Source organism: Neoarius graeffei, chromosome 10 (assembly GCF_027579695.1).
Source record: "Neoarius graeffei isolate fNeoGra1 chromosome 10, fNeoGra1.pri, whole genome shotgun sequence".
Taxonomy (NCBI): domain Eukaryota; kingdom Metazoa; phylum Chordata; class Actinopteri; order Siluriformes; family Ariidae; genus Neoarius; species Neoarius graeffei.
This window is the reverse complement of record NC_083578.1, coordinates 9,100,627-9,126,205: the sequence shown is the minus strand read 5'-3', so window position 1 is coordinate 9,126,205 and position 25,579 is coordinate 9,100,627. Positions and strand designations below refer to the sequence as shown.

At 41.1% G+C, this 25,579-nt stretch overlaps 1 protein-coding gene across 2 annotated transcripts in view; it reads left to right on the top strand.

Annotated features, from left to right (window-relative positions):
* Window positions 1-6,026: 6,026 nt before the first annotated feature.
* Window positions 6,027-25,579, top strand: part of adam9 (ADAM metallopeptidase domain 9) — a 68,922-nt gene continuing 49,369 nt past the window's right edge. For both annotated transcript variants that reach the window (XM_060931231.1, XM_060931230.1), the window contains exons 1-4: window positions 6,027-6,421; window positions 13,378-13,478; window positions 15,801-15,859; window positions 19,003-19,081. In XM_060931231.1, coding sequence (XP_060787214.1) covers window positions 6,352-6,421; window positions 13,378-13,478; window positions 15,801-15,859; window positions 19,003-19,081 — 309 coding nt within the window. In that variant the 5' untranslated portion in view covers window positions 6,027-6,351. The remainder of the gene's footprint in view (window positions 6,422-13,377; window positions 13,479-15,800; window positions 15,860-19,002; window positions 19,082-25,579) is intronic.

Genomic DNA, 25,579 nt, shown 5'->3' with positions numbered 1-25,579 from the left:
CAACATACAGTATTTTATTTTAAAAAAATAACTTGAAAAAGTACAAATGTACAAAACCAATATGATCATGTTATTATGCTATTAAATATAGCAAAGAACAGAGAAATTACCAAAGGGAACAATCTGACAATACAAAAACTGAAAATAAATTATGTAGGAAATACTGTAAACTAATGGATAGAAAGGAAAAATAGGGAAGCAAGAAAACTAATAATTAAAACAACATACATACAAGCGGAAACAGTTTTATCTTAGTTATCTAATTCAGTTAGATTAGATTAAGATTAGATAGAACTTTATTGATCCCTTTGGGAGGGTTCCCTCAGAGAAGCGGAGATTCCAGCATCATTACAGGATAAAAAGAGAATAGAAAAATGGAGAAAAAACTTCTAGATAAATTACATTAAATATTTACATATACAAATATAAAAAGAATAAGATATGAGGAAGGTGGAAAGTTGAAAAACGTTTTAAAATATCATACAGTCTAGTTCAGGGGTTTTCAAAGTGTGGGAGAGTCAGCCCCCCCTCAGAGAGCAAATAAACAACAGCGCCTCCCTTACAATTTTTGTTGTTGCTATACTTAATGTTCCATTCATATTTTAAAAAAATGGTTGTACACATTTTTTCTTTTACACATTTTAAACATGTGCTTTTTGAAAAATCTTTTTTTACACATTTAAACCATATGAGCTTTATTAAAACATCTTTTTTTACACATTTTAAACATCTGTGCTTTTAAAACCTTTTTTACACATTTTAAACATCTGTGCTTTTTAAAACCTCTTTTTTTACACATTTTAAACATCTGTGCTTTTTTTAAACCTCTTTTTTACACATTTTAAACATCTGTGCTTTTTTAAACCTCTTTTTTACACATTTTAAACATCTGTGCTTTTTTTAAACCTCTTTTTTACACATTTTAAACATCTGTGCTTTTTTAAAACCTCTTTTTTACACATTTTAAACATCTGTGCTTTTTTTTAAAACCTCTTTTTTACACATTTTAAACATCTGTGCTTTTTTAAACCTCATTTTTTACACATTTTAAACATCTGTGCTTTTTTTAAACCATTTTTTACACATTTTAAACATCTGTGCTTTTTAAAACCTCTTTTTTACACATTTTAAACATCTGTGCTTTTTTTAAACCTCTTTTACACATTTTAAACATCTGTGCTTTTTTTAAACCTCTTTTACACATTTTAAACATCTGTGCTTTTTTAACCTCTTTTACACATTTTAAACATCTGTGCTTTTTTAAACCTCTTACACATTTTAAACATCTGTGCTTTTTTAAACCTCTTACACATTTTAAACATCTGTGCTTTTAAAACCTCTTTTTTTTTTACACATTTTAAACATCTGTGCTTTTTTAAACCTCTTTTACACATTTTAAACATCTGTGCTTTTTTTAAACCTCTTTTTTACACATTTTAAACATCTGTGCTTTTTTTAAACCTCTTTTTTACACATTTTAAACATCTGTGCTTTTTTTAAACCTCTTTTTTTACACATTTTAAACATCTGTGCTTTTTTAAAACTTTTTTTTTACACATTTTAAACATCTGTGCTTTTTTTAAACCTCTTTTTTTTACACATTTTAAACATCTGTGCTTTTTTAAACATCTTTTTTTACACATTTTAAACATCTGTGCTTTTTAAAACCTCTTTTTTTTTTTACACATTTTAAACATCTTTTTTAAAACCTCTTTTTTACACATTTTAAACATCCGCTTTTTTAAAACCTCTTTTTTACACATTTTAAACATCTGCTTTTTAAAAACCTCTTTTTTACACATTTTAAACATCTGTGCTTTTTAAAACATCTTTTTTTTTACACATTTTAAATATCTGTGCTTTTTTAAAACCTCTTTTTTACACATTTTAAACATCTGTGCTTTTTTAAAACCTCTTTTTTACACATTTTAAACATCTGTGCTTTTTTAAACCTCTTTTTTACACATATTAAACATCTGTGCTTTTTTTAAACCTCATTTTTTACACATTTTAAACATCTGTGCTTTTTAAAACCTCATTTTTTACACATTTTAAACATCTGTGCTTTTTTTAAACCTCTTTTACACATTTTAAACATCTGTGCTTTTTTTAAACCTCTTTTACACATTTTAAACATCTGTGCTTTTTTAACCTCTTTTACACATTTTAAACATCTGTGCTTTTTTAAACCTCTTTTTTAAAACCTCTTTTTTACACATTTTAAACATCTGTGCTTTTTTTAAACCTCTTACACATTTTAAACATCTGTGCTTTTTTAAACCTCTTTTACACATTTTAAACATCTGTGCTTTTTTTAAACCTCTTTTTTACACATTTTAAACATCTGTGCTTTTTTTAAACCTCTTTTTTTACACATTTTAAACATCTGTGCTTTTTTAAAACCTTTTTTTTTTTACACATTTTAAACATCTGTGCTTTTTTAAAACCTCTTACACATTTTAAACATCTGTGCTTTTTTAAAACCTCTTTTTTACACATTTTAAACATCTGTGCTTTTAAAACCTCTTTTACACATTTTAAACATCTGTGCTTTTTTAAACATCTTTTTTTACACATTTTAAACATCTGTGCTTTTTAAAACCTCTTTTTTTTACACATTTTAAACATCTTTTTTAAAACCTCTTTTTTACACATTTTAAACATCCGCTTTTTTAAAACCTCTTTTTTACACATTTTAAACATCTGCTTTTTAAAAACCTCTTTTTTACACATTTTAAACATCTGTGCTTTTTAAAACATCTTTTTTTTAACACATTTTAAACATCTGTGCTTTTTTAAAACCTCTTTTTTTACACATTTTAAACATCTGTGCTTTTTTAAAACCTCTTTTTTACACATTTTAAACATCTGTGCTTTTTTAAAACCTCTTTTTTACACATTTTAAACATCTGTGCTTTTTTAAACCTCTTTTTTACACATTTTAAACATCTGTGCTTTTTTTAAACCTCATTTTTTACACATTTTAAACATCTGTGCTTTTTAAAACCTCTTTTTTACACATTTTAAACATCTGTGCTTTTTTTAAACCTCTTTTACACATTTTAAACATCTGTGCTTTTTTTAAACCTCTTTTACACATTTTAAACATCTGTGCTTTTTTAACCTCTTTTACACATTTTAAACATCTGTGCTTTTTTAAACCTCTTTTACACATTTTAAACATCTGTGCTTTTAAAACCTCTTTTTTTTACACATTTTAAACATCTGTGCTTTTTTTAAACCTCTTACACATTTTAAACATCTGTGCTTTTTTAAACCTCTTTTACACATTTTAAACATCTGTGCTTTTTTTAAACCTCTTTTTTACACATTTTAAACATCTGTGCTTTTTTTACACATTTTAAACATCTGTGCTTTTTTAAAACCTCTTACACATTTTAAACATCTGTGCTTTTTTAAACCTCTTTTACACATTTTAAACATCTGTGCTTTTTTAAAACCTCTTTTTTACACATTTTAAACATCCGCTTTTTTAAAACCTCTTTTTTACACATTTTAAACATCTGCTTTTTAAAAACCTCTTTTTTACACATTTTAAACATCTGTGCTTTTTAAAACATCTTTTTTTTTTTTACACATTTTAAACATCTGTGCTTTTTTAAAACCTCTTTTTTTTTTTTACACATTTTAAACATCTGTGCTTTTTTTTTTTTTTTTAAACATCTTGTTTTACACATTTTAAACATCTCATAGCATCGTTAGCTAGCACCTCTTGGCAGACAACACACTGTGGCAGTGGAGCATCTTCAGATCCAGTCCATGAAAATCCAAACTTTAAATAATCGTGGTCATACTTCCTTCTTTTTTTGCTTGGCCCAGACTCTGTCTCCTCACTCACTGTAGCTTTAGGTACTAAAAATCGATCCATTTTGTCTCTGGTAAAGGCGAGCTGAAGTTCGCTAAATGTCCGCAAGAGTAAGTTATTCTGGTTTATTTTCCTCACTTTGAAAAGCCCAGGGCCCTGTACTACGAACGGAGGTTAACCTACCCAGAAGTAACCCAGGGTTCCCCCGCTAAACCGGGGTTGACAAAACCTGGTTATCTTGTTTGGGGTTAAACGGTACTACGACGCCAGTTATGAAGTTGATTTGTTGAACCTGTGTTAACCTAATCAGGGTTAACGCGTGTTCACGTGAAAGGGGAGGTTATCAGCGCAAATCACCACTGTTCACAATGGCACGGCCGCCGCACTTCACGGAGGAAGAATGCGCTGTCATAATGCAAAGCTACGAGGAGTTCAAAACAACATTAAGAGCAAAATCTAACACAGCGGCTGCCAATAAGGAGTGGCAAGCATGTTGGCAACGAATTGCCGATCGGGTAAATGCGCAAGTACATTCTCCCTTCTACATGTTCCAGAACAGAAGTATAGGATGAGAGAAAGCTTCATGATCAATCACAAGTCACAGAAAATGGTCCTTCGACGTGGCCCCAGTCATATATAGCTTGTTTAATGTCCGAAAAATCCTGAATAAAATTTGGTATGGTAAATTCATGGAGTAGCCTACTTAAACTGATATGTGCACAGAGTCACATGAATTAGGATGACTGACTGTTCAGTCCCTTTGACTAAGTTGGTGTATGTCCTGTGAACATTTCAGAGGCAACAGCAGTGCCAAACGCACCTGGCAACAGGTGAAAATGAAATATAAAAACATCATTCATAATGGTGTGTGTGTGTGTGTCGTTCTTTTTCTGTACTGTGTTTCAGATGAAAAAGCTTTTGCCCAAGGACAAGAAGTAGGCTAAACAGCATTTGCCTTTTATTTATTCAAGTTTTATCTGTTTGCCTAATAGTTCAAATTGTTTTGTATATAGTTTATAATGTAGTTGTGTGATATTAATGATAATATTGTGGAAAAACTACTTTGCACGGACGTTCATTTAACTTATTCTATCGTCATTTTGTTTGTTCTATTTTTGTGTATTTTATTTATTTATCTGTTTGTCTAGTTGTATCTATTTTTCTAATATATTTTTTGCATTAATTGTTTTTTCCTATTAAAATAATCTTGTGTTCTTGTTATAGCTTTATCTATTTATCTGACTGTTTAGTTGTATCTATTTTTGTTATAATTTCAATATTTTTAATATAAGTTTTTTTCTATTAAAATGTTCTTGTTATATTTATTGTAGTTGTATCTATTTTATATCTCAGACTTAAATATTTTTGTAAAACAAGTGTTTTTCTATAAAATATTCTTGCGTTCTTGATAACTATGTTCTTGAGTGGGTTCTTTTTTTTTTTTACAGAAAAGCCGTTCTGCATGGACATTCATTGAAGCCCTCATTGTTTTTTAATGGTTATTTATGAGCGTTTAGGGGTTACAATAATGTAAGTCTAGGTTGCTTTATATAAAAGGTATGTCCAGAAATATTGATGTCACTGTCTAAGCAGAGGGATCTGGCTTCTTTAGACGCTGTCTTCTTAAAACTGAATACATATTTAAAAAGAGCCAAATGAGCCAGTCTTTTGAACGGCTCTTTTCAAAGAACGGATCACAAAGATGCGGATCCCATCAAAGAGCCATAAATCCCATCTCTAATCTGCGCTCCGATATCGCACGGGTCATCCAGGTACGCTGGCATTGTCTCTAGAGGAAATGTCGGTGGAGAGGTGGTGTTTAAAAAGGGTGTGGTTAATCGGAAACCTCGGGTTAACCAAGAACATAACCTGAGACGAGCAGGTTTGAGATGCAGCGTAAGTTGCCATGGCAGCATACCTCGGTTTGAACATAGCCAACTTTCGTAGTATGGGTTAATCGGGAAGTTACGCTGCACGTGATCAAGTTACTCTCGAAGTTACCCTGGTAAGCCAGAAAACCCGCTTCGTAGTACAGGGCCCTGGTCTCGTATTTTATTTTGCAGGTTATTTGTATGAGCAGGCTATTAAAACAGATTGACTACGGTACTGTCCAATCAGAACATGGTCACGTTTCCTGTCAGCCAATCCGAACAGAGAAGGAGGTGGGGATTATCGGAAATGGAAGCGCCGAAAGGATTCCGTGCGCATGCGCAGTCCAGCCCTGTGGACTTTGGGTTACTTGGGAAATTCGCGTCGAGCGGTTGGTTATTGGTGCGGGCTTTAAGAGCACGGAGGCGCCATTGATGAGCGGATGACTTTGTAAAATGTTAATTTGTCAAAAGGAACCTGTATCTGTTGATTAAATAGCTGTACACAGAGACAAACTGAGAGAAAATGAGCAGGTAGTTTGTTTCCAGCTTTCCCGGAGGAGGAGGAGGAGTTTTTGTTTGTCCCTGACGCCTGGAGAAAGAACCCAAACACAACCTGAGGGGGAATTAAAGGGTTCGGTTCGGTTCAGTCGAGTCATGGCTGTGGTTTTATCTTCTCACTTCCACATCATATGTGTGCTGTTTGTGCTCTTCGACAGCACTGGAGGTAAGGACACAAAACCAGGTGCTTACTGTCCCTCTCAGACTCTCAGAAAAGCTTTAAGGCAAGTTATAATCATTTTATTTACATGTCATACATAGTTCAAGTCCTAAACATTGAGCTTAATATTTCCTGGTAGAACAAATCATACTTTTTATTTCTTCTTCTTCTTTTCATTTCTCTTCTCCGAGTGTTTACAGTATTTGCTTGCTTTTAAAAAGTGTCTCTCAAATCCAAAGTGGGCTTTTAGTTCCTTTTTTTTTTTGTCTTACCACCAATGGTAAAAAAAAAATTCATTTAAATTTTGTCATGAAAAAAAGATTCATTTTTTTCCATGACTCATCCTGTACTCGTCTTGTATTCGTCCAATTAAATCTCTAGCATGTATATGTCCCACCCACAGGGGCGTGTCTTGCTCTAGACTGGCGTCTCGTATTCTTCCAAGGTATCGGTTAAAACGGCTTCTTCCGTAGCTGATAAAAAGGTTCTTGTGCGTTATTAACGGAGCGCGAAGTCTTTACGGGAAAATATCAGACTTGACACAAGTTTATTCATCACATCTCTGCATTTAACCCATCTGAAACAGTGAACACACACGCACATGTGCCAGAGCATGCCATGCTGTTATACAGCGCCCAGTCCCATATTAACTATGCAAACTCTGCACCGAAAGGCCCTCGCCGGCCGCTGGATTCGAACCCAGAACCTTCTTGCTGTGGGGGCATCGTGGCTCAGGTGGATAAGGCGCCATACCATAAATCCGGGGACCCGGGTTCGATTCCGGCCCAAGGTCATTTCCCGATCCCTCCCCGTCTCTCACTCCCGCTCATTTCCTGTCTCTATACTGTCCTATCCAACAATAAAAAAGCCCCCCCCAAAAAAAGAACCTTCTTGCTGTGAGGCGACCGTGCTAACCACGTACACCACCGTGTCGTATGTAGAAAAAGACCTCGTTCTGATATTTCTCCGTAAAACCATCACAAGCAAGGTTAATAAGGAGTTTATTATATGCGCTTTTTTTTTTTTTAATGTGTACGCCTCTCAATCGGGAGATCGTGAGTTCTACTCACGGTCGGGTCATACCGAAGACCATCCTAAAAATGGTACCTACTGCCGTCTGGCAAGGCATGCTGCAATACAGATGTGACTGGGGAGTCAAACTCTCGCGGTTACCAGAGGACTCGCCCCGCACTGTAACCCTAGCTATGTAATAGGCGAGAGGCCGAGGGCTACGGTAACTGAGATCGGTGCCGCCCTACACGCCACATGGCATGGGAAGGACTTTGACTTTTTTCCTAAGGTTAAACTAGACGCTCATTATAATGAGGTGTGTGATGCTGCTTTCAGCCACGTCATATTTGTAACATAGTTGAGTCACACATGCAGAATAAGGTGGTGTTTACATTAGACCGTATCCGTCTCATTTTCGTCGCGGATGCACTGTCCGTTCACATTAAAACGCCGGGAAACGACTCCACAGGCGGAACAACTTGAATCCGCCAGGGCCCACGTATTCAACCCATTACATATCTGATCCGGTGCTGTGTAAACATTGAGAAACGAGGATACGCTGTGCTGAGCTCTAGCTGACGTCGTCATTGGACAACGTCACTGTGACATCCACCTTCCTGATTCGCTGGCGTTGGTCATGTGACGCGACTGCTGAAAAACAGCGCGGACTTTCACTTCCTGCTATTTGTCCCGAATCACTGCTCGTGCGCTTCACTCGCGCGCTCTGTGAGCTGCGCAGGGCCGGAGTGCGCACCCTCCAGAGGGCACTCGCTGTTCAGGGCGGAGTGATTTGGAGCGCAGGATGCCTGCGGAGCCGAGCGTATCCGTGTATTGGCGTTGCTGTGTGCACGCGAATCGTGTATTGGCGTTGCTGTGTGCACGCGAATCGTTTTAAAAACGTTAATCTGATGATCCGCTGATACGGTCTAATGTAAACCCCACCTAAACAAATTCAGTTTTGAAACCGCTAGCTATGTTAGCGGTTGGCGGTTTCTGAATGCTCTTCGCTGCTAATTTCTTGAATAACTCAGCGACTCTCGTTTGTGTTTTGGCTGTTTTTGATTTCCAGCTAACTTTTTTTTTTTGCAACATTGAAAGGTGGTGCCTTGGAAAGAAAGTCCGTAATCACCTCCGGGCGTTACAGGATAGTACTGCCTGCCAAGGAACCAATCAGAGCACATGATTTTACCAGAAGTAGCTCATGCTACTTCTGGTAAAGATTAATCTTTACTGATAAGTAAAGATTAGTCCTTTAGATGGGTTTGACTTTTTTTGAATAAATCCCGCCTACGTTCACAAAGCTCCGCCCTTAGGATCTTTTATGACCCTTATATTGGCCATAATCTATTGGGGTTTTAATGATGTGTATATTTTTTAAAATCATGTTCTACATAGGGTGGCACGGTGGTGTAGTGGTTAGCGCTGTCGCCTCACAGCAAGAAGGTCCGGGTTCGAGGCCCGTGGCCGGCGAGGGCCTTTCTGTGCGGAGTTTGCATGTTCTCCCCGTGTCCGCGTGGGTTTCCTCCGGTTTCCCCCACAGTCCAAAGACATGCAGGTTAGGTTAACTGGTGACTCTAAATTGACCGTAGGTGTGAATGTGAGTGTGAATGGTTGTCTGTGTCTATGTGTCAGCCCTGTGATGACCTGGCGACTTGTCCAGTGTGTACCCCGCCTTTCGCCCGTAGTCAGCTGGGATAGGCTCCAGCTTGCCTGCGACCCTGTAGAAAGATAAAGTGGCTAGAGATGAGAATGAGAATGTTCTACATACCAGATAAGTAAGGTATTTAAAAAAACAAAACAAAAAACCCTATCGCACCTTTTAACTTTTTTGTTAGTTTGTTAAACAACTGTCAGGTTTGTTTAGATTTGGATACGAGTGCACCATGGCGTATCTCGAACACTCGCCTCAAGAGAGCGACTACTGACGGAATTCTTATTAAGGAATGAATGACGCGTTGTATTTTTTTTAATTCGTTTATAGTTACAGTACATGTTACATGTGCAGTGTTGTGACGCATCCTTGAAACATTAGTTCTTGTTATCATTTGCGTCATAACGGCTTGGTTTATAAACTCTCAATCCCTGACTTTTAAGTTAATAAGAGAGAGAAAAAAAATGCAGATTAGATTAGAAGCACATTTTTCTATAATTGGTTTATCTTGTAATCTGTTTGTTTATATTGAATTGGGACAGTGTGTGTGTGTGAGAGGGCGTGAGATTTATCTTAACTGGTTAAAAAAGAGTGATGTAGGCAGCCGAAATCTCAGTCAGATCCAGTTGCGGGTTTTTTTTTTTTTTTTATGCTGACGGGAAATGTGGTCACGTTGGATATCATTCAGCTTTGGGAACGAGGGAAAGCCGACGGAGCCCTGACCATAACGTTAAAGCTTCCCACCCTCGTCTGTAAGAGTAAATAAAAGGTCATCGTTTTCCCATGATAATGCACAGAGTGATGCTGCATGTACTGTATAGTATGGTGGGTGCAAAAGTCTGAGCACCCTCCCTCCTCCAGCTTCCCCCACCCTTGCAAAGAAAAACGCTTTGAGTCCAGTCAGAAGTCCCCGTCAGAGTTTTAACATGATGGTTGTCGTTAAAATGTAATAACCGTGTTATAAATATCAGTAGCCTGTATTGTACAATCTGTTGCTAGAATAGGCCATTTGCAGGAATTGGTCACGTGTCAATTTTCTCCATAGCAATAAGCCCGTGGTGGGTAAGCTAACTTGACATTCCTTGACGACCATAAGAGTTTGACTGGCGATGCGAAGCAATCCATTTCTATTATAGCTGTTTCTACATTTTCTACTGTCTTTTTTTTTTTTTTTTTTTACCCGAATTTTCATGTGTACTTGGAAAAAGTTTGTGGTTTTAACTTCTGTCGTAAGTTAAAGTGAATCATTGGCCGTAAAAGAGTTTTTTGGACTCAAGTTGGTCTCCGCCGAAAGAAATTCATGTGCGAAATGGCGGATTTCTCAGGTATGTTTATAACTTATAATTTCTCCTTTTCTACCTTTTATCATTCGCTTAATGCGTGAAGATTCTTGAAAATAAATACAGATACAGTATATCTGTAGATGTGATTTTAGTCGATAAAAAGCAGATTTATTTCTTTCTGCAGCGACCAACTTGAGTCTAAAAAACTCTCTTTTGCGGCCAATGATTCACTTTAACTTACGACAGAAGTTAAAACCGCAAACTTTTTCCACGTACACACGAAAATTCGGGTCGAAAAAGACAGTAGAAAAGGTAAAAACAGCTATTATAGAAATGGATTGCTTCACATGGCCAGTCAAACTCTTATGGTTGTTAAGGAATGTCAAGTTAGCTTACCCACCACAGGCTTGTTGCTATGGGGAAAATTGACACGTGACCAATTCCTGCAAATGGCCTATAGAGATCTTGCAGTCATGTGACCGGAAAGTACACAGCCGCCATCTTGTCGGTAAAAAACACAGCTGAATACTGCTGCACTCGTGTACAGAATGGATCAATTTCAACCGACGGACTACACGGCTCGTTTTTCTAATGAACAGATAACTAGATATATGTCTAAAATAAACGATCTACAGATTAGTGACCCTTATGGCTTACCAGACGGAGTTTTCACGACCGTGTCAGTGGATATTGAACTGCCAGCGGAATACCCAGACGTGTATAATTACCTCATCAACTTTCCCTCGCTGTTCAGTGGTGAAGCACTGCGTGCTTATAAATCTCTGGACAGTTATCTTTACAGAAATTCAGGATTTGTCAGCGACTCAGATGTGGCATCTTGTAAACAAGAAAATAACAATCCTCATTGGACGGGTAAGTCACTTAAGTATCTAGTATAGCACTGACCAGCCGATTATAGAATAGAATAAGGTAATTCCAGCTGTAATTCCAAATCGTCCGTCTTGTTTACCGTGGATCTGGCGTTGGAGAGGTAGAGGTTTAGCAGTGGAGGTTTGAGTAGCTGTTTTCTGAGCTTAGTCAACAGGCCGGCTCTGCCTGCAGCCTCGCTTTTGCTTCCGCTCCCGGCGCCGCCTCCTTCGCTTTGCTTCTGATAACAATCCACGGAGACCCCGCTGGTCTCACTATCTCGTCCGGAATGTTGTGCATGCGATGGAAATCGCTACAAACCGTCATTTTCTGCTGGAAACCAATGTCCAGTAAGTCCATACGGTTGTAGTGGATATTGAAGTCCGGTACAGACTAACAACACGCAAAAATACACACAAAAAACATAAAAAACATGCACAGGTAGGGAGAGCTTGTAGCCGCAGCCGTTGTAGTAGAATTGTATATAGTAGGGTTTTCCAGAAGAAAAGGTAGAAGTAGAAGGCGGAAATATGGCGTTTGACCGACAAGATGGCGTCTGTCACAATCTGGATCGGCTGTGACGTCACATGCAAGTGCTCCATTGGTTCTGATTTAAAGTTCAGCCGTGTGATTTATTTATAATATCCTAAAAGTCGGTTGAATATTTGTTAATCGTGCTGTGAAAATTCAAACTATAAACTTTGAGCGCACGTTTTTACTCAGACCCATGTTATAATAGAATAGCACACGCGTATAAATCATTAATAAGTCTGTATTTTTATTATTATTATTTTTTTAATGGCTGTAAAAATTCCACTGTTGTGTGAGTTTAACAGTTTTTTTTTTTTTTTTTTCTTCCCCAAAACTAATTTTCAGTCTTTGACATGCTGATATTTTCAAGCATGTTTGCGTTTCTTGGTGATTGAATATGACCAACAAAGAGCGATCCTCTTCATCAGCTAGTAGCATGAACGTTGAGACTCGTTGAGAAACAGCCAATGAGAATCCGAGGGGAAATCCGATTCCTCTGCTGACACGCGCAGCAGATCCCTGAATCTGGTTTATCATGTATTTGTATTCATAATAATATCACTTCTGTAAGATGTATGTTTTGACACACCCAACTGGTTCTTAGGAAGAACAAAAATAAAAACAAACATGACGCAAAGTATAAAAATAGCTACTTTTGTTTTAAAGACGCCTCCAGTTCTCTTTGCGGAACAGACAATCCTCGCATCCCCATAACTAATATTTCCTCAATTTTTCTTTTTTTTTTTTTTCCCTCTTCGATTCCATACAAAATAATGACGGTCACATGATACACAGCTCTCCGGTTTATTTTTCCTGTGAGAGTGGGATTTCAGGATCCGTACACTCACTCGTCTGCGATTCGAGATCCTGTAGTGTGAGCAGAGTCAGCGATTTTCCTACAAGATTTTCTAAGTCTTGTCGTGTGGACTTGGCATTAAGCCTGCTTTATTATCGAAGAGTCTGTAGTTTTGGGGGTGGAAATTGCAAACTTTGTTCATTTGGTTCAATTAAAGATTGAAATCGTATCTCGGATTCTGAATCTTTTCAGTTATTTAGATCATGTTAGCTCTTTCATAGCCTCATGATTACACCAAGGTCATTTAAGAAGAGACTATCCCGCTTCATCGGTTTCACTCAATGGACGGATATCTGCATTTAAACACGGTGTGTGACGCGCGTTACCGCTTACCTGAAGTCTGGATGTGTGAACAGATGTGCAAACAAAGTATTGCACAGCAGCCAGGAAATTTATTATAGTTTTATACGTGTGATCAATGACCATGGTGAGGTTTTCTGTGAGCGTTAACGGAAGGAGTCTCCAGTGTCGGAGGTTAATCTTAACATTTTCCGTCATCTTCAGGACAGAGGAGTTTTTACACTTTTGTGGTTTCTTGGTAACTTCAAGAGAGAAAGAGAGGTTGGTGAGGGAACAACAAAAAGCGATCACAGGAACGAACTTAAACGTAGCTATAAATGGATTTAAAAAACTATGTAATCATTGGCAAATTGCTGAGGTATAAGAGGAATATAATCTGTTTTCATAGGAAAATAATCAGCTTCGTGGTAGTGAAAGGAGCTCTGACCTCCAGAATCGTGCGATTCTTTGTGCGTGTGTTTAGGTTCGGCTTCGCAGACATCGCAGTTCTCTTCATATGAAGTGAGTGTACCAAAGCGCATCAGCAGACACCGGAGGGAGCAGGACGGTACCGCTTCCAATAAGGTGAAAAAAACACACACACACACACACACACACAGAGTAGCTGCTTTCTGATTGGCTGTTTACTTTCAAAAGAAAAGGCAAAAAAAAAAAGCCCAGAGCCGAAAGTTTGGTTAGGGTTCATTTTTAAAATGTTTTGTATGAAAGTGTGGAGTTCTGACCAGGAGGAAAAGGTCACGATCCGATCCGATCCTCCCACGCACTCCGTCATCACTCTCTCTTTCTTTTTCAGTCTGTCTTCATACATCCCACTCTTTCATATCCATCCATCCTCACACGTGTGCGCTCTCTCTCTCCCTCTCTCTCTCATATATCCATCCATACTCGCACGCGCGCTCTCTCTCTCTCATATCCATCCATCCTCCCACTCGCGCACGCGCTCTCTCTCTCTCTCTCTCATCCATCTTTGCTCTCTCTCATCCATCTTTGCGCTCTCTCTCTCATATCCATCCATCCTCCCACTCACACGCACGCGCTCTCTCTCATATCCATCCATCCTCCCACTTGCACGCACGCACGCTCTCTCTCATATCCATCCATCCATCCTCCCACTTGCACGCACGCACGCTCTCTCTCATATCCATCCATCCATCCTCCCACTTGCACACTCTTCTCATATCCATCCTCCCACTCGCATGCGATCTCTCTCTCTCTCTCTCTCTCGCGTGCTCATCCATCTTTGCTCTCTGTCTCTTATATCCATCCATCCTCCCACTTGTGCGCTCTCTCTCTCTGTCTCTCATATCCATCTTTGCTCTCTCTTATATCCATCCATCCATCCATCCTCCCAATTGCGCACACACTGTCTCTCATATCCATCTTTGCTCTCTTTGTCTCTCATATCCATCCATCCTCCCACTTGCGCTCTCTCCACTTGTACTCTATCTCTCTTTTTCTTCTCATATCATCCATCCTCCCACTCACGCGCTCTCTCTCATATCCATCTTTCCTCTTACACATCCATCTTTCTTCTCTCTCATATATCCATCCATCTTCTCTCTCTCTATCCATCTTTCTTCACGCTCTCTTTCTATCAATCCATCCTCCCACTTGTGCTTGCTCTCTCTCTCTTTCATATATCCATCCTTCCACTCACTCACTCACTCACTCACTCACTCACTCACTCACTCTCCCACTCACTCTCCAGTTGTGTGTGTGTGAGAGAGATAATCCTACAGGAACCATCTGCTTTGTCCAGGTGCCCAGTCAGCAGGAGGCTAGTTAATAAAAGACTTCCTATGCCAGGGTCATGCTGGGCATCGCAGCACGCACACACGGACACATTCACCTTTGTGTCATTGAGAAAAATATGGCAAAAATACTCTTTCTTTGATAAATCACAAATAGACAGGAGAGAGAGGGAGGGAGGGAGGGAGGGAGGGAGTCGTGTCTTATAGGTTACTTGAAGGTCTTCAACTTTTGTTCATCACAACATGATCAAATGAGCTGAATCACAGGGGCTTTCGTTATTCTCCTGGGTGTGTTCTCTCCTGTTTCCTTTCAGCCAAACGGTTATTAAAAACACTAATCCATCAGCAAAGAGGCCGTAAACGGAAACACACTCGGGTACAACGTTGTACTGGAGTAATATTTGTACAGAGCACGATGATGTTTCTTGAGAAAGGCGGATGTTTTTGGACAGATGCCGTTCATCAGGAATGTCCTAAACGTTCTCTTTAGTAATCTTCCTGTACTCTAGCGCTTTACAAAGTCTGCATAACATGCATTTTAAAAGGACAGGGCAGTTTTATTGTAATCGCAGCACAGCGCTGATTGGTCAGGAGAAGGTGTGATGTCATCTTCCATAACAGATAACACAAATCAGATTTATTAATGAGGCTGGTGAAGGAACGACTGTTTTTATTGCTGCTATAACAGGAGCGGACTTTTTTTCATGGATGTTCCGCAACTATAAATGGATAAAAAGTATGACGTTAATTTTTTAAAAAATTGTATACATTGGCAAATTGCAATTGTCAGGGAAAACGCCAAGAAGAAGAAAACGCTTTCTGGCATGTTTTTACAGGATTTATTTTGTTACAACTTTATTCCTTTCATAGCTCACTAGCTTGCAAAAAAATATATATGAATTTTTTTTGGACGGTTACATGATTGCATCCTGTCGAGTCATACAAATTGAACATTTCTGAAACATGTGCGTTCTCCGAAAATGAACAAGTTCCGATATATAGTCTGTTGAAAGCAGTGAAAAAGTGGCGTAAGTGACCGGAAAGATGTCAGAGTCATGAGGAAATCCTTAAAATAGAAGAGATTGATGTGCAGCACCTTGCCGTTTTTAATTTTGTGTGTGTTGTGTTTTTAAAGGTGTCCTATGTTATCCCAGCTCAGGGGAAAGACCATGTCGTCATCCTGGAGAAGAACGAGTAAGTATTTTCTCTCTCTCTCTTGCTCAGTCATATTTAAACGCACTGAACACATGCTGCGTCTCAGATCGCACTCTTGTGTACAGCTCTTACCGATTGTTGCGTTATGTTAAACTGGTAGCTATAAGCATCCCTTATACAATCGTACACATTAATGTACATCTGAAAATATTTTACATGCTCGTTGATATAATACTTGATGAACCGGAGGAGCGTTTAGTGAATATTATCAGCTGTGTAGTCGGGAGCTGCTTGATGGCAGTGGCAATTGTGAAAACTTAGCTGGATGGTGGATTTTTAGGTGATTCTGCAGTAATGTAATGTACAGGGGGAAAAAAAACCCCATAACAGTACGTTCATACTAAAATCCTACATTTCTGTACGCCATAAAGGTGCGCTCTTTCAGATCACTTCACACATTAGAGAGTGGGGTAAAGCGCTGCACTTAAACCACACTTCCTGACCTTCTAACCGCAGAGAAACGCTAACTTCAGCTCAACTTTAATGCTGTTGCGTCTGTTTATTGTGAAATCTGACGGTTATTTATACAGTCAGCTGATGAGGAATGTGACGCGCAGTCCTGATTTATTACAGCCTTACGAAGAGAAAATTCTAGAAAATGCTGAACCACATAGAACCACAGAACAAAGGGTTGTATGTTTTTTTCCTCTGTAAAATGTGTAGTTGTTGGCAGAATGCTGCAGTGTACTGAGGAATGAAACACCCCAGGATGTGCCGTTATGGGAAAATAATCAACCTCCGGCTTGGGCTCAGTGTTTCCACTTCATCACACCACATTTTCCAATAACAGCATGATGTATAGTATAATAGTTTTCCCTGTAGCTTTCACTCTCTCTCTCTCTCTCGAGCTCTTTTGCTCTCTCTCGCTATCACTCGCTCTCTCGCTTGCTCGCTTTCTCTGTCTCTTGCTCTCTCTTGCTTGTGCTCTCTGTCTCTTGCGCTCTCTCTGTCTCTTGCGCTCTCTGTCTCTCTCTCGCTTGTGCTCTCTCTTTTGCTTGCTCTCTCTTTTGTTCTCACTCACATTTGCTTGCGCTCTTTCTTTCGCTATCTGTCTCTCGCTCTCTCTTGCTTGTGTGCTCTCTCTGTCTCTTGCGCTCTTGCTTGCTCTCTCTCACTATCTGTCTCTCTCGCTCACTCTCTTGCTGTCTCACTCTCTCGCTTGTGCTCTCTTGCACTCTCTCTTTTGCTTGCTCTCTCTTGTTCTCGCTCGCATTTGCTTGCACTCTTTTTCTTTCGCTATCTGTCTCTTGCTCTCTCTTGCTTGTGCTCTCTCTGTCTCTTGCGCTCTCGCTGTCTCTCTCGCTCACTCTTGCTGTGTCACTCTCTTGCGCTCTCTTTTGCTTGCTCTCTCTTTTGTTCTCGCTCGCATTTGCTCGCACTCTTTCTTTCGCTATCTGTCTCTCGCTCTCTCGCTTGTGCATTCTCTCTGTCTCTTGCGCTCTCGCTCGCTCTCTTGCTGGCTCACTCTCACTTGTGCTCTCTCTTTTGTTCTCGCTCGCATTTGCTCGCACTCTCTTTCGCGATCTGTCTCTCGCTCTCTCTTGCTTGTGCTCTGTCTCTTGTGCTCTCGCTTGCTCTCTCTCGCTATCTCTGTCTCTCTCTTGCTCACTCTCTTGCTGTCTCACTCTCTCGCTTGTGCTCTCTTGCACTCTCTCTTTTGCTTGCTCTCTCTTGTTCTCGCTCGCATTTGCTCGCACTCTTTCTTTCGCTATCTGTCTCTCGCTCTCTCTTGCTTGTGCTCTCTCCGTCTCTTGCGCTCTCGCTTGATCTCTCTCTCGGTCTCTCTCGCTCACTGTCTTGCTGTCTCACTCTCGCTTGTGCTCTCTTTTGCTTGCTCTCTCTTTTGTTCTCACTTGCATTTGCTCGCAGTCTTTCTTTCGCTATCTGTCTCTCGCTCTCTCTTGCTTGTGCTCTCTCTGTCTCTTGCGCTCTCGCTTGATCTCTCTCTCTCTCGCTCACTCTCTTGCTGTCTCACTCTCGCTTGTGCTCTCTTTTGCTTGCTCTCTCTTTTGTTCTCACTCGCATTTGCTCGCACTCTTTCTTTCGCTATCTGTCTTTCGCTTGCTCTTGCTTGCCCTCTCTTTTGCTCTCTTGCTCGCTTTCACTCGTGCTTTCTTTCACTTGCTCTCTCTTTCACTCTTGCTTGCTATCTCCCTCTTTCTCTCGCTTGCGCTTTCTCTTTTGCGCTCTTTTTTGCTTTCTTGCTCGCTTTCGCTTGTACTCTCTTTTGCTCTCTCTCTCTCTCTCTCTCTCTCTCTCTCTCTCTCTCTGTGTGAGTGTATGAGCTGCTTTAATTCCTTTCAGCTGTTTCTGATCAGCAGTAAAACTCTACAGACCTGAAGATTAGTCTCACACACACATCTAAAAAGGCAGAATGCTGTATGAACTGATCCCCGTTGTCTAAGAGAAACTCCCTTCCTCCCTCCAGCAGATGGATTAGGACTTTATCCGCTCTCTCTCTTTACTGAAAGTCCTCTCTCAGTATACACGTCTTCTGTCTGTGTGGGTGTGCACGCTGCTTTCTTTACTATTTTCCATTTCCTTCCTTTTTTTTCCCCTCTTTTTTTGTTGTATCCGTACAATCCTATTAAGAAACAGGTTCAGGCTAGAAGGGCACATGGTGGAGTCCATACCTTCAGGCTACACATTATCAACACCGACATCAAAATCACGTGACCCTCGGATTATACTAAAGCTGTCCACCGAATTTCATCCAAATCCGTTCACTACTTTTTGAGTTACAGTGGGAACAAACAAGCAGAGGTGAAAACATAACCTCCTCTAACACAGTTGGTGGAGGTAAAAAACCAAAACTAAAGTATCCTTCGTATCACTTCCTGCTTTCCAGTGCGTTCTGAAACTTTAGGAGGCGGGGCCTGGTGGGTGGAATGACACCAGAAAATTGGTTTGGTTTTCTAAGATGGCCACCTCCATCATGTTCCAGTAGTCAGGTCCATGGTGAGGTTCAGTTCATGGTTGTAGACAGGAAGTCCCGCTTATTTTAACGTACATCAGTGAGGAAGTGGATGACTCACACTTTCATGATGCGTTCAGCACGTTACTCTGTACGCACAGTGGTGTTTGTTCATGCTTTAAGTTTCTCTCTGTGTGTGTTTTCTCAGGTTTCTCCTGCCGGCTGATTTTACCGTGTATTCCTACGCCAAGGACGGATCGCTGATCACCGAAAGACCCAACATGAAGGTACGAACTAAAACCCCAACGCGTACAAGGCTTCACGGCCAGCCTGCCAAGCGCGAGATCATAAAACGTGAACAAGCCTCTCCGCTTGTGTAAACGTGAACAAGTGTCTCGGGTCACGTAAAACGTGAACAGGACGCCTTCGATTGCGTAAAGCATGACCAGGATTGCGCAGATCATGTCAAACATTTGTTTAAAACGTGAAAAAGACATCTAAGGTCATCGTAAATGCGAACAGGGTTCCTCAGCTTGTGTAAAACACGACCGGTGCATCTCTGATCTTGTAAATCGGGTGGCGTGAAAGGCAGACGGGCCCCTCGTGTCTCTCTCTCTTCACTCAGATTCCTGTGTCCGGTTTCACTAAAGTAGTTTAGACTGGTCTATGGGTTAAGATTGGTCTTAAGTTTCTTTATAGACCAGTCTAATGCAAGTAAGACAGTTTCACAAAAGTTAAGACTAATTTTTTAAGTCTAATTTTAGGCTTAAAAAGTAAGACACCCTCCCCCCAGTCTAATATGGGTCTAAGACGGGGTGGGCAGTTATTTTTTCCATGGGGCCAAATGAGAAACAGAAAATTTTGTGGAGGGCCGGACCAAAAGGCTGAACTAAATTCTGCATAATATTAATTGTATTTCTTTATATAAAGCAGTAAATAACATTGTTTTTACAAGCTGCTAAGACTGGTAAGAGTATGGAAAAAACGAGGTCGCCTTACAAAAAAAATTAATTTATTCAATCAAATTTCCCAAAACAATGGTTGACAAAATGTGAACGTTTGTACCTTTTTTTTTTTTTTTTCCAGTCACATTCACCCCAAAACCAGGGCTTTGAACCGGTTCAAGGAACGAAAACGAAAACCGGGAACTTTTTCTATTTCACATGGAACAGAAACGAAACCAGAAACTTTATTATTTTTTTATGTTCCGGAACAGAAACGCTTATTAAAAATAATGGTAACCGGTTAATACCGGTTTTTATTTCGTTCCTCAAAGTTTCTGTAGCCTACAAATAAAAGTCATTTCTTCTCCTGCGCAAGTTTCTATGACCCGCTGGGGTTCACTTCCTGTGTGACGTTCGCTGACTGAATGGAGAGAGCGGGAAGGTGGACTACTATCACGTCTCCACGTGATAATAAGTGAGTAAGTGCATTACTGAGTGTCTGAGCAAAGAAGAGCCTGAACGATGCAACCTCCCTATTGGCTGTTTGTAAAAATGTATCAGTTGTTGCCCTTCCCACGGGAATCATCGCGGGCTCGAGGGACGAGACCTGACGAGTTAGTTCGTTGGTAGCAGAACAAAATGTCTGGACACAAATCGGGTTTTCAGAAAAGGAAAGAAAATAAACGGAGGGTCGAAAATACAAAAAAGGAGGCAGAAAATGCAAAACGAGTTTTAAGGTAGGACAAATGGTTACTTTTCTGAGGCAGCCCGCCGTGGCTGCCTGCAGGCTTATTTATTATAGCCCATTTAGTTAAAATAGTTGATATAAAATGTTTATAGTTATGTGATGGTTGTCCTGATTTAGACTTTTTTTTGGGGGGGGGTTGCGCGATGTTGCACCCGGGTCCAGATTAGGGCAGAACCGGCCCTGGCTACATTTCAGGTGTAGTTTGTTTTATGTATGTATGTACTTGCATAGATGTGTACTTGGTCTTTCAATATGGCGCCTAACAAAATCTCGCGGCGCGGTGACGTCATGCGGTAGCCCTCTATAGGGCCTGACTAGCCTTTGGTAACACACTAAACGAATTCTCTTTCATTTTTGGCACTTTTTCTGTTTGTGTAGATGGGAAGACATACTGAGAATCCAAATCGCCAACATTTGAAATAATAATTGTTTTGAATTATTTCTTGTCTTATTTAATGAAGGTTGTAATAGAATTAGCCTACATTTGGCTTAAGCTGGATGAGACCGAGACATAATTTTATAGCCATTTGTTAAACAGCTGACAGGGAACGTAATTAACCGTTCTGGGAACGAAATTTTTTTGTTCTAACCGGTTCGGGAACGTCTATTTAATGGTGGAACCCAAAACCGGAAACGTTAAAATTCCGTTTCTGTTCGGAACGAACCAATAGGAAAAAAAATTCTGGTTCAAAGCCCTGCCCAAAACACAATAAAGACATCACAATATTGTCTTTCTACTCCAAATATCAAGCAAGATACATCATATTATAATAATGATGCCCACATTTGTAGTCTAATCACCTCATGTGACCTGCTCGCAACAACGTCGATTCGGTGTAGGTATCAGATCTACAGATGGGCTCGGGCTCCGGCGCCTGCTGGTGACGTCACACTATGTGATTGGCTGGACTGTTTGAAGGATGACGTGCAAGTTTGTGGTTGGTCTGGACAAATTACGGAAGTAGTTATCGCGGGATTAGGTTTCGTGAGATTTCATGTCACATTCATGTCGTGCGCATTGCGTTTTTGTTGAACACAACTTCAAAATAAAAGCACTGCACATTCAGTCCATGCATGAGCTAAAATTAGAAAATACTTTTATTTTGTAATTTCTAATTAACCTTACACGGGCCGGTCAGAATGAACCAAAGGGCCGGATACGGCCCGCGGGCCGTAAAATGCCCAGGTCTGGTCTAAGGGCTATAAAATTTAATTTTAAAAAATAAAGTCAAGCCATAAGTGCCATCAATGTCAATAACTACAAGAAAGCTTGAAATGTTAAGGCAGTGAAGTACATTGCAAGTATGTAATACACAAATTTAGGCTATTATAATCTAACTATAAAGTATTCAATAAAGAACAAACCGTGTAATGCCAGCTTATTCATTTTATTACTTATATATATATATATATATATATATATATATATATATATATATATATATATATATATAAATAATATATCAATTCATTTATGCATATAATTACATCACCACTCATCACTTATCTCTCTCACACTCTCTCACACACACACACACACACACACACACACACACACACATTACTACATCACTCCTCCATCTGCGCGAGTCTCTTCAGTTTAAGGCCAAGTTTACATTAGACCGTATCTGTCTCGTTTTCTTCGCGGATGCACTGTCCGTTTACATTAAAACGCCGGGAAACGGGAATCCGCCAGGATCCACGTATTCAATCCAGATCGTGTCTGGTCCGGTGCTGTGTAAACATTGAGGATACGCGGATACGCTGTGCTGAGCTCTAGCTGGCGTCGTCATTGGACAACGTCACTGTGACATCCACCTTCCTGATTCGCTGGCGTTGGTCATGTGACGCGACTGCTGAAAAACGGCGCGGACTTCCGCCTTGTATCACCTTTCATTAAAGAGTATAAAAGTATGAAAATACTGCAAATACTGATGCAAATACTGCCCATTGTGTAGTTATGATGGTCTTTAGGCTTGCCATCCTTCCACTTGCAAGTGGTAAGTGACTTGCGCACAGCGGCTCAGTCCCGAATCACTGCTCGTGCGCTTCACTCGCGCGCTCTGTGAGCTGCGCAGGGCCGGAGTGCGCACCCTCCAGAGGGCACTCGCTGTTCAGGGCGGAGTGATTTGGAGCGCAGCCGCTGAGGAGGAAGCGATGAGCCGCACTGACACATTTCAACTTGCGTGCCGAATTAGTCATGTGATTAGCGTATCCGTGTATTGGCGTTGCTGTGTGCACGCTAATCGTTTTTAAAAACGTTAATCTGATGATCCGCTGATACGGTCTAATGTAAACCCCACCTAAGTTGCAGTCTTTCCTTTTGGTAGGCTCTTCGTGTAGTGTCACATCCGCGCAGGTACTGGGTGATGACAACTCCGAGGGTGAAGGAGCCTCAGCTTCAACGTTGCTAAGGGAGTTGCTGCTGGGTCTGGCGAAGCCGGTTACTCCGCTCTCCTTTCACTCCCCAGAATAAGGGCGACTCGTCGCCATAAATGTTGATGACCATTTCGGTGGTTACTTTTAGTTTCTTCAGACCCCCTCCTCCAGTGGGGGTGTTTTTACGCACGGCAGCAACATCTCTTCTCGCAGATGGATTAACGCTATTCACAGACGACGTTATTTTTTCCCCACACTTCATGTTTTTTCTTATTGCTACATTCTTCGCTGAATTTGCCTAATAAAACGTCTTTGTAGGAATTAAATTCCTCTAATATAGCCAGATTTTCCGAGTGGCTAAACGGCACTGAACGACCACTGTCCGCCATTTTTTTTGTTTTGAAAAGAGTCTTAAAATACCCACAATCCTTTGCAGCATAGTACGACTTAAGATAGTCGGAGTCTTAACTGCTTTGTGCAACGGTATTTGTTAGACGTCTATGCTAAGCCCGACTATACCCGCTGTCTAAGTTAGTCATAGTCTAACTTAGTGAAACCGGCTGCTGGAGCCAAGAAACAGATTTTCATGCAAGATTGTGCAAGACAACAGGAATTCGTGTTTCTGCTGCAGCCGAAGTGGAAAGCAGGGAGAAAAGGGGATGTGCGAGTGAGTGAGAGAGGAGAATAAAAGGACGAGTTGACTGTAAGGGTAAATCCTACAAGCTGGCCACTGTGCCATACAGATTTCTGTCTTATGGCGGTTTCAGTACAGTGTAGCTTCACTTCTCCAGACTGTTTGTGCATCCAGATGTAAATATCACTGAGTGTTAGTCTGAGTGTTCGGTGCAGTATTCACTGTTGAAGCAGAATAAATGTCTCTCTCGGGACTGGAATCAGGAAATCATGTTTATCACATGACTCAGACATTTCTGGCTCTCAGTAATCCAGTAGTGGTTAAAGTTTCAGAAGTGGATTTTTTTTTTTTACTGCAATATGTGAAAAGTCTACAGGACAGGAAACCAAAATGTGTTCTGGCTCCTGGGTGGGAATTGGCAGGATGACAAAATTGGACAGAAGGTAGGGATAAATGTGGGTGTGTCCTGTGAAAATAGTTTGGAAAGACGTGTTGACATGGAGTCCTGGGGTTCTCAGTCTTTGGACCTGATCCAGCGGAGGTGAGGTGAGGGAGTTAACAGAAAGTGGGGGATGCAAACTTTTGAATGGGCATCATTTTAATCTTTTCACCAGTAATACATTAACAAACCCTGTTTCATTATTGATGCTACTTGTGATGTTCTTAATGATGGATGTGTACAAGCACGGACACACACTAAAGATCCTGCTATAGAGTCGGCTTTTAATGATCGTCTTTAGTGTGTGAGGATATGGGAGGGGGAGAGTGAGTACGGGGCGGAGAGTATGAATGAGAGGGAGGGAGGGAAAGAGTATGAGAGAGGGAGGGAGAGAATACGAGGGAGGGAGAGTGAGTACAGGGAGGGGAAAGAGTATGAGCGAGAGAGGGAGGGAGAGAATACGGGGGGGAGAGAGTATGGGAGGGAGAGAGAGTACGGGGAGAGTACGGGAGGGAGGGGAAAGAGTATGAGTGGGAGGGAGAGAATACGAGGGAGAGAGAGAGAAGGGGGAAGGAGAGTACGAATGAGAGGGAGGGAGGGAATGAGAGAGGGAGGGAGAGAATATGATGAAGAGAGAGAAGGGGGAGGGAGAGTATGGGGAGAGAGAGTACGGGGGGAGAGTACGAATGAGAGGGAGGGAGGGAAAGGGTAGGAGAGGGAGAGAGTACGGGGAGGGAGAGAGTGAGTACAGGGGAGAGTATGAATGAGAGGGAGGGAGGGAAAGAGTATGAGTGAGAGAGGGAGGGAGAGGATACGAGAGGGGAGGGGGAGAGTACAAATGGGAGGGAGGGAGGGAGGGAGGGAAAGAGTATGAGTGAGAGAGGGAGGGAGAGAATACGAGAGGGGAGGGGGAGAGTACAAATGGGAGGGAGGGAGGGAGGGAGGGAGGGAGGGAAAGAGTATGAGTGAGAGGGAGAGAATATGAGAGAGAGTGAGCAAAGGGGGAGGGAGAGAGTACGGGGAGGAGAGTACGAATGGGTGGGTGGCAGGGAGGGAAAGAGTATGAGCGAGAGAGAGTACGAGGGTGGAGGGAGAGAGTACGAGGGGGAGAGTATGAATGAGGGAGGGAGGGAAAGAGTACGAGTGAGAGAGGGAGGGAGAGAAGGGGAGAGAGAGTACGGGGAGGAGAGTACGAATGGGTGGGTGGCAGGGAGGGAAAGAGTATGAGCGAGAGAGAGTACGAGGGTGGAGGGAGAGAGTACGAGGGGGAGAGTATGAATGAGGGAGGGAGGGAGAGAAGGGGAGAGAGAGAAGGGGAGAGAGAGAAGGGGAGAGAGAGAAGGGGAGAGTGAGTATGGGAGGGAGAGGGTATGAGGGGGGAGAGTACGAATGAGAGAGGGGGAGGAAAAGAGTATGAGCGAGAGAGGGAGGGAGAGAATACGAGAGAGAGAAGGGGAGAGTGAGTATGGGAGGGAGAGGGTATGAGGGGGAGAGTACAAATGAGAGAGGGGGAGGGAAAGAGTATGAGTGAGAGAGGGAGGGAGAGAATACGAGAGAGAGAAGGGGGGGAGAGTGGGGGGAAGGAGAGAGTACGAGGGGGAGGGAGAGAGTATGGGAGAGAGTGAGTACCTGGGGGGAGAG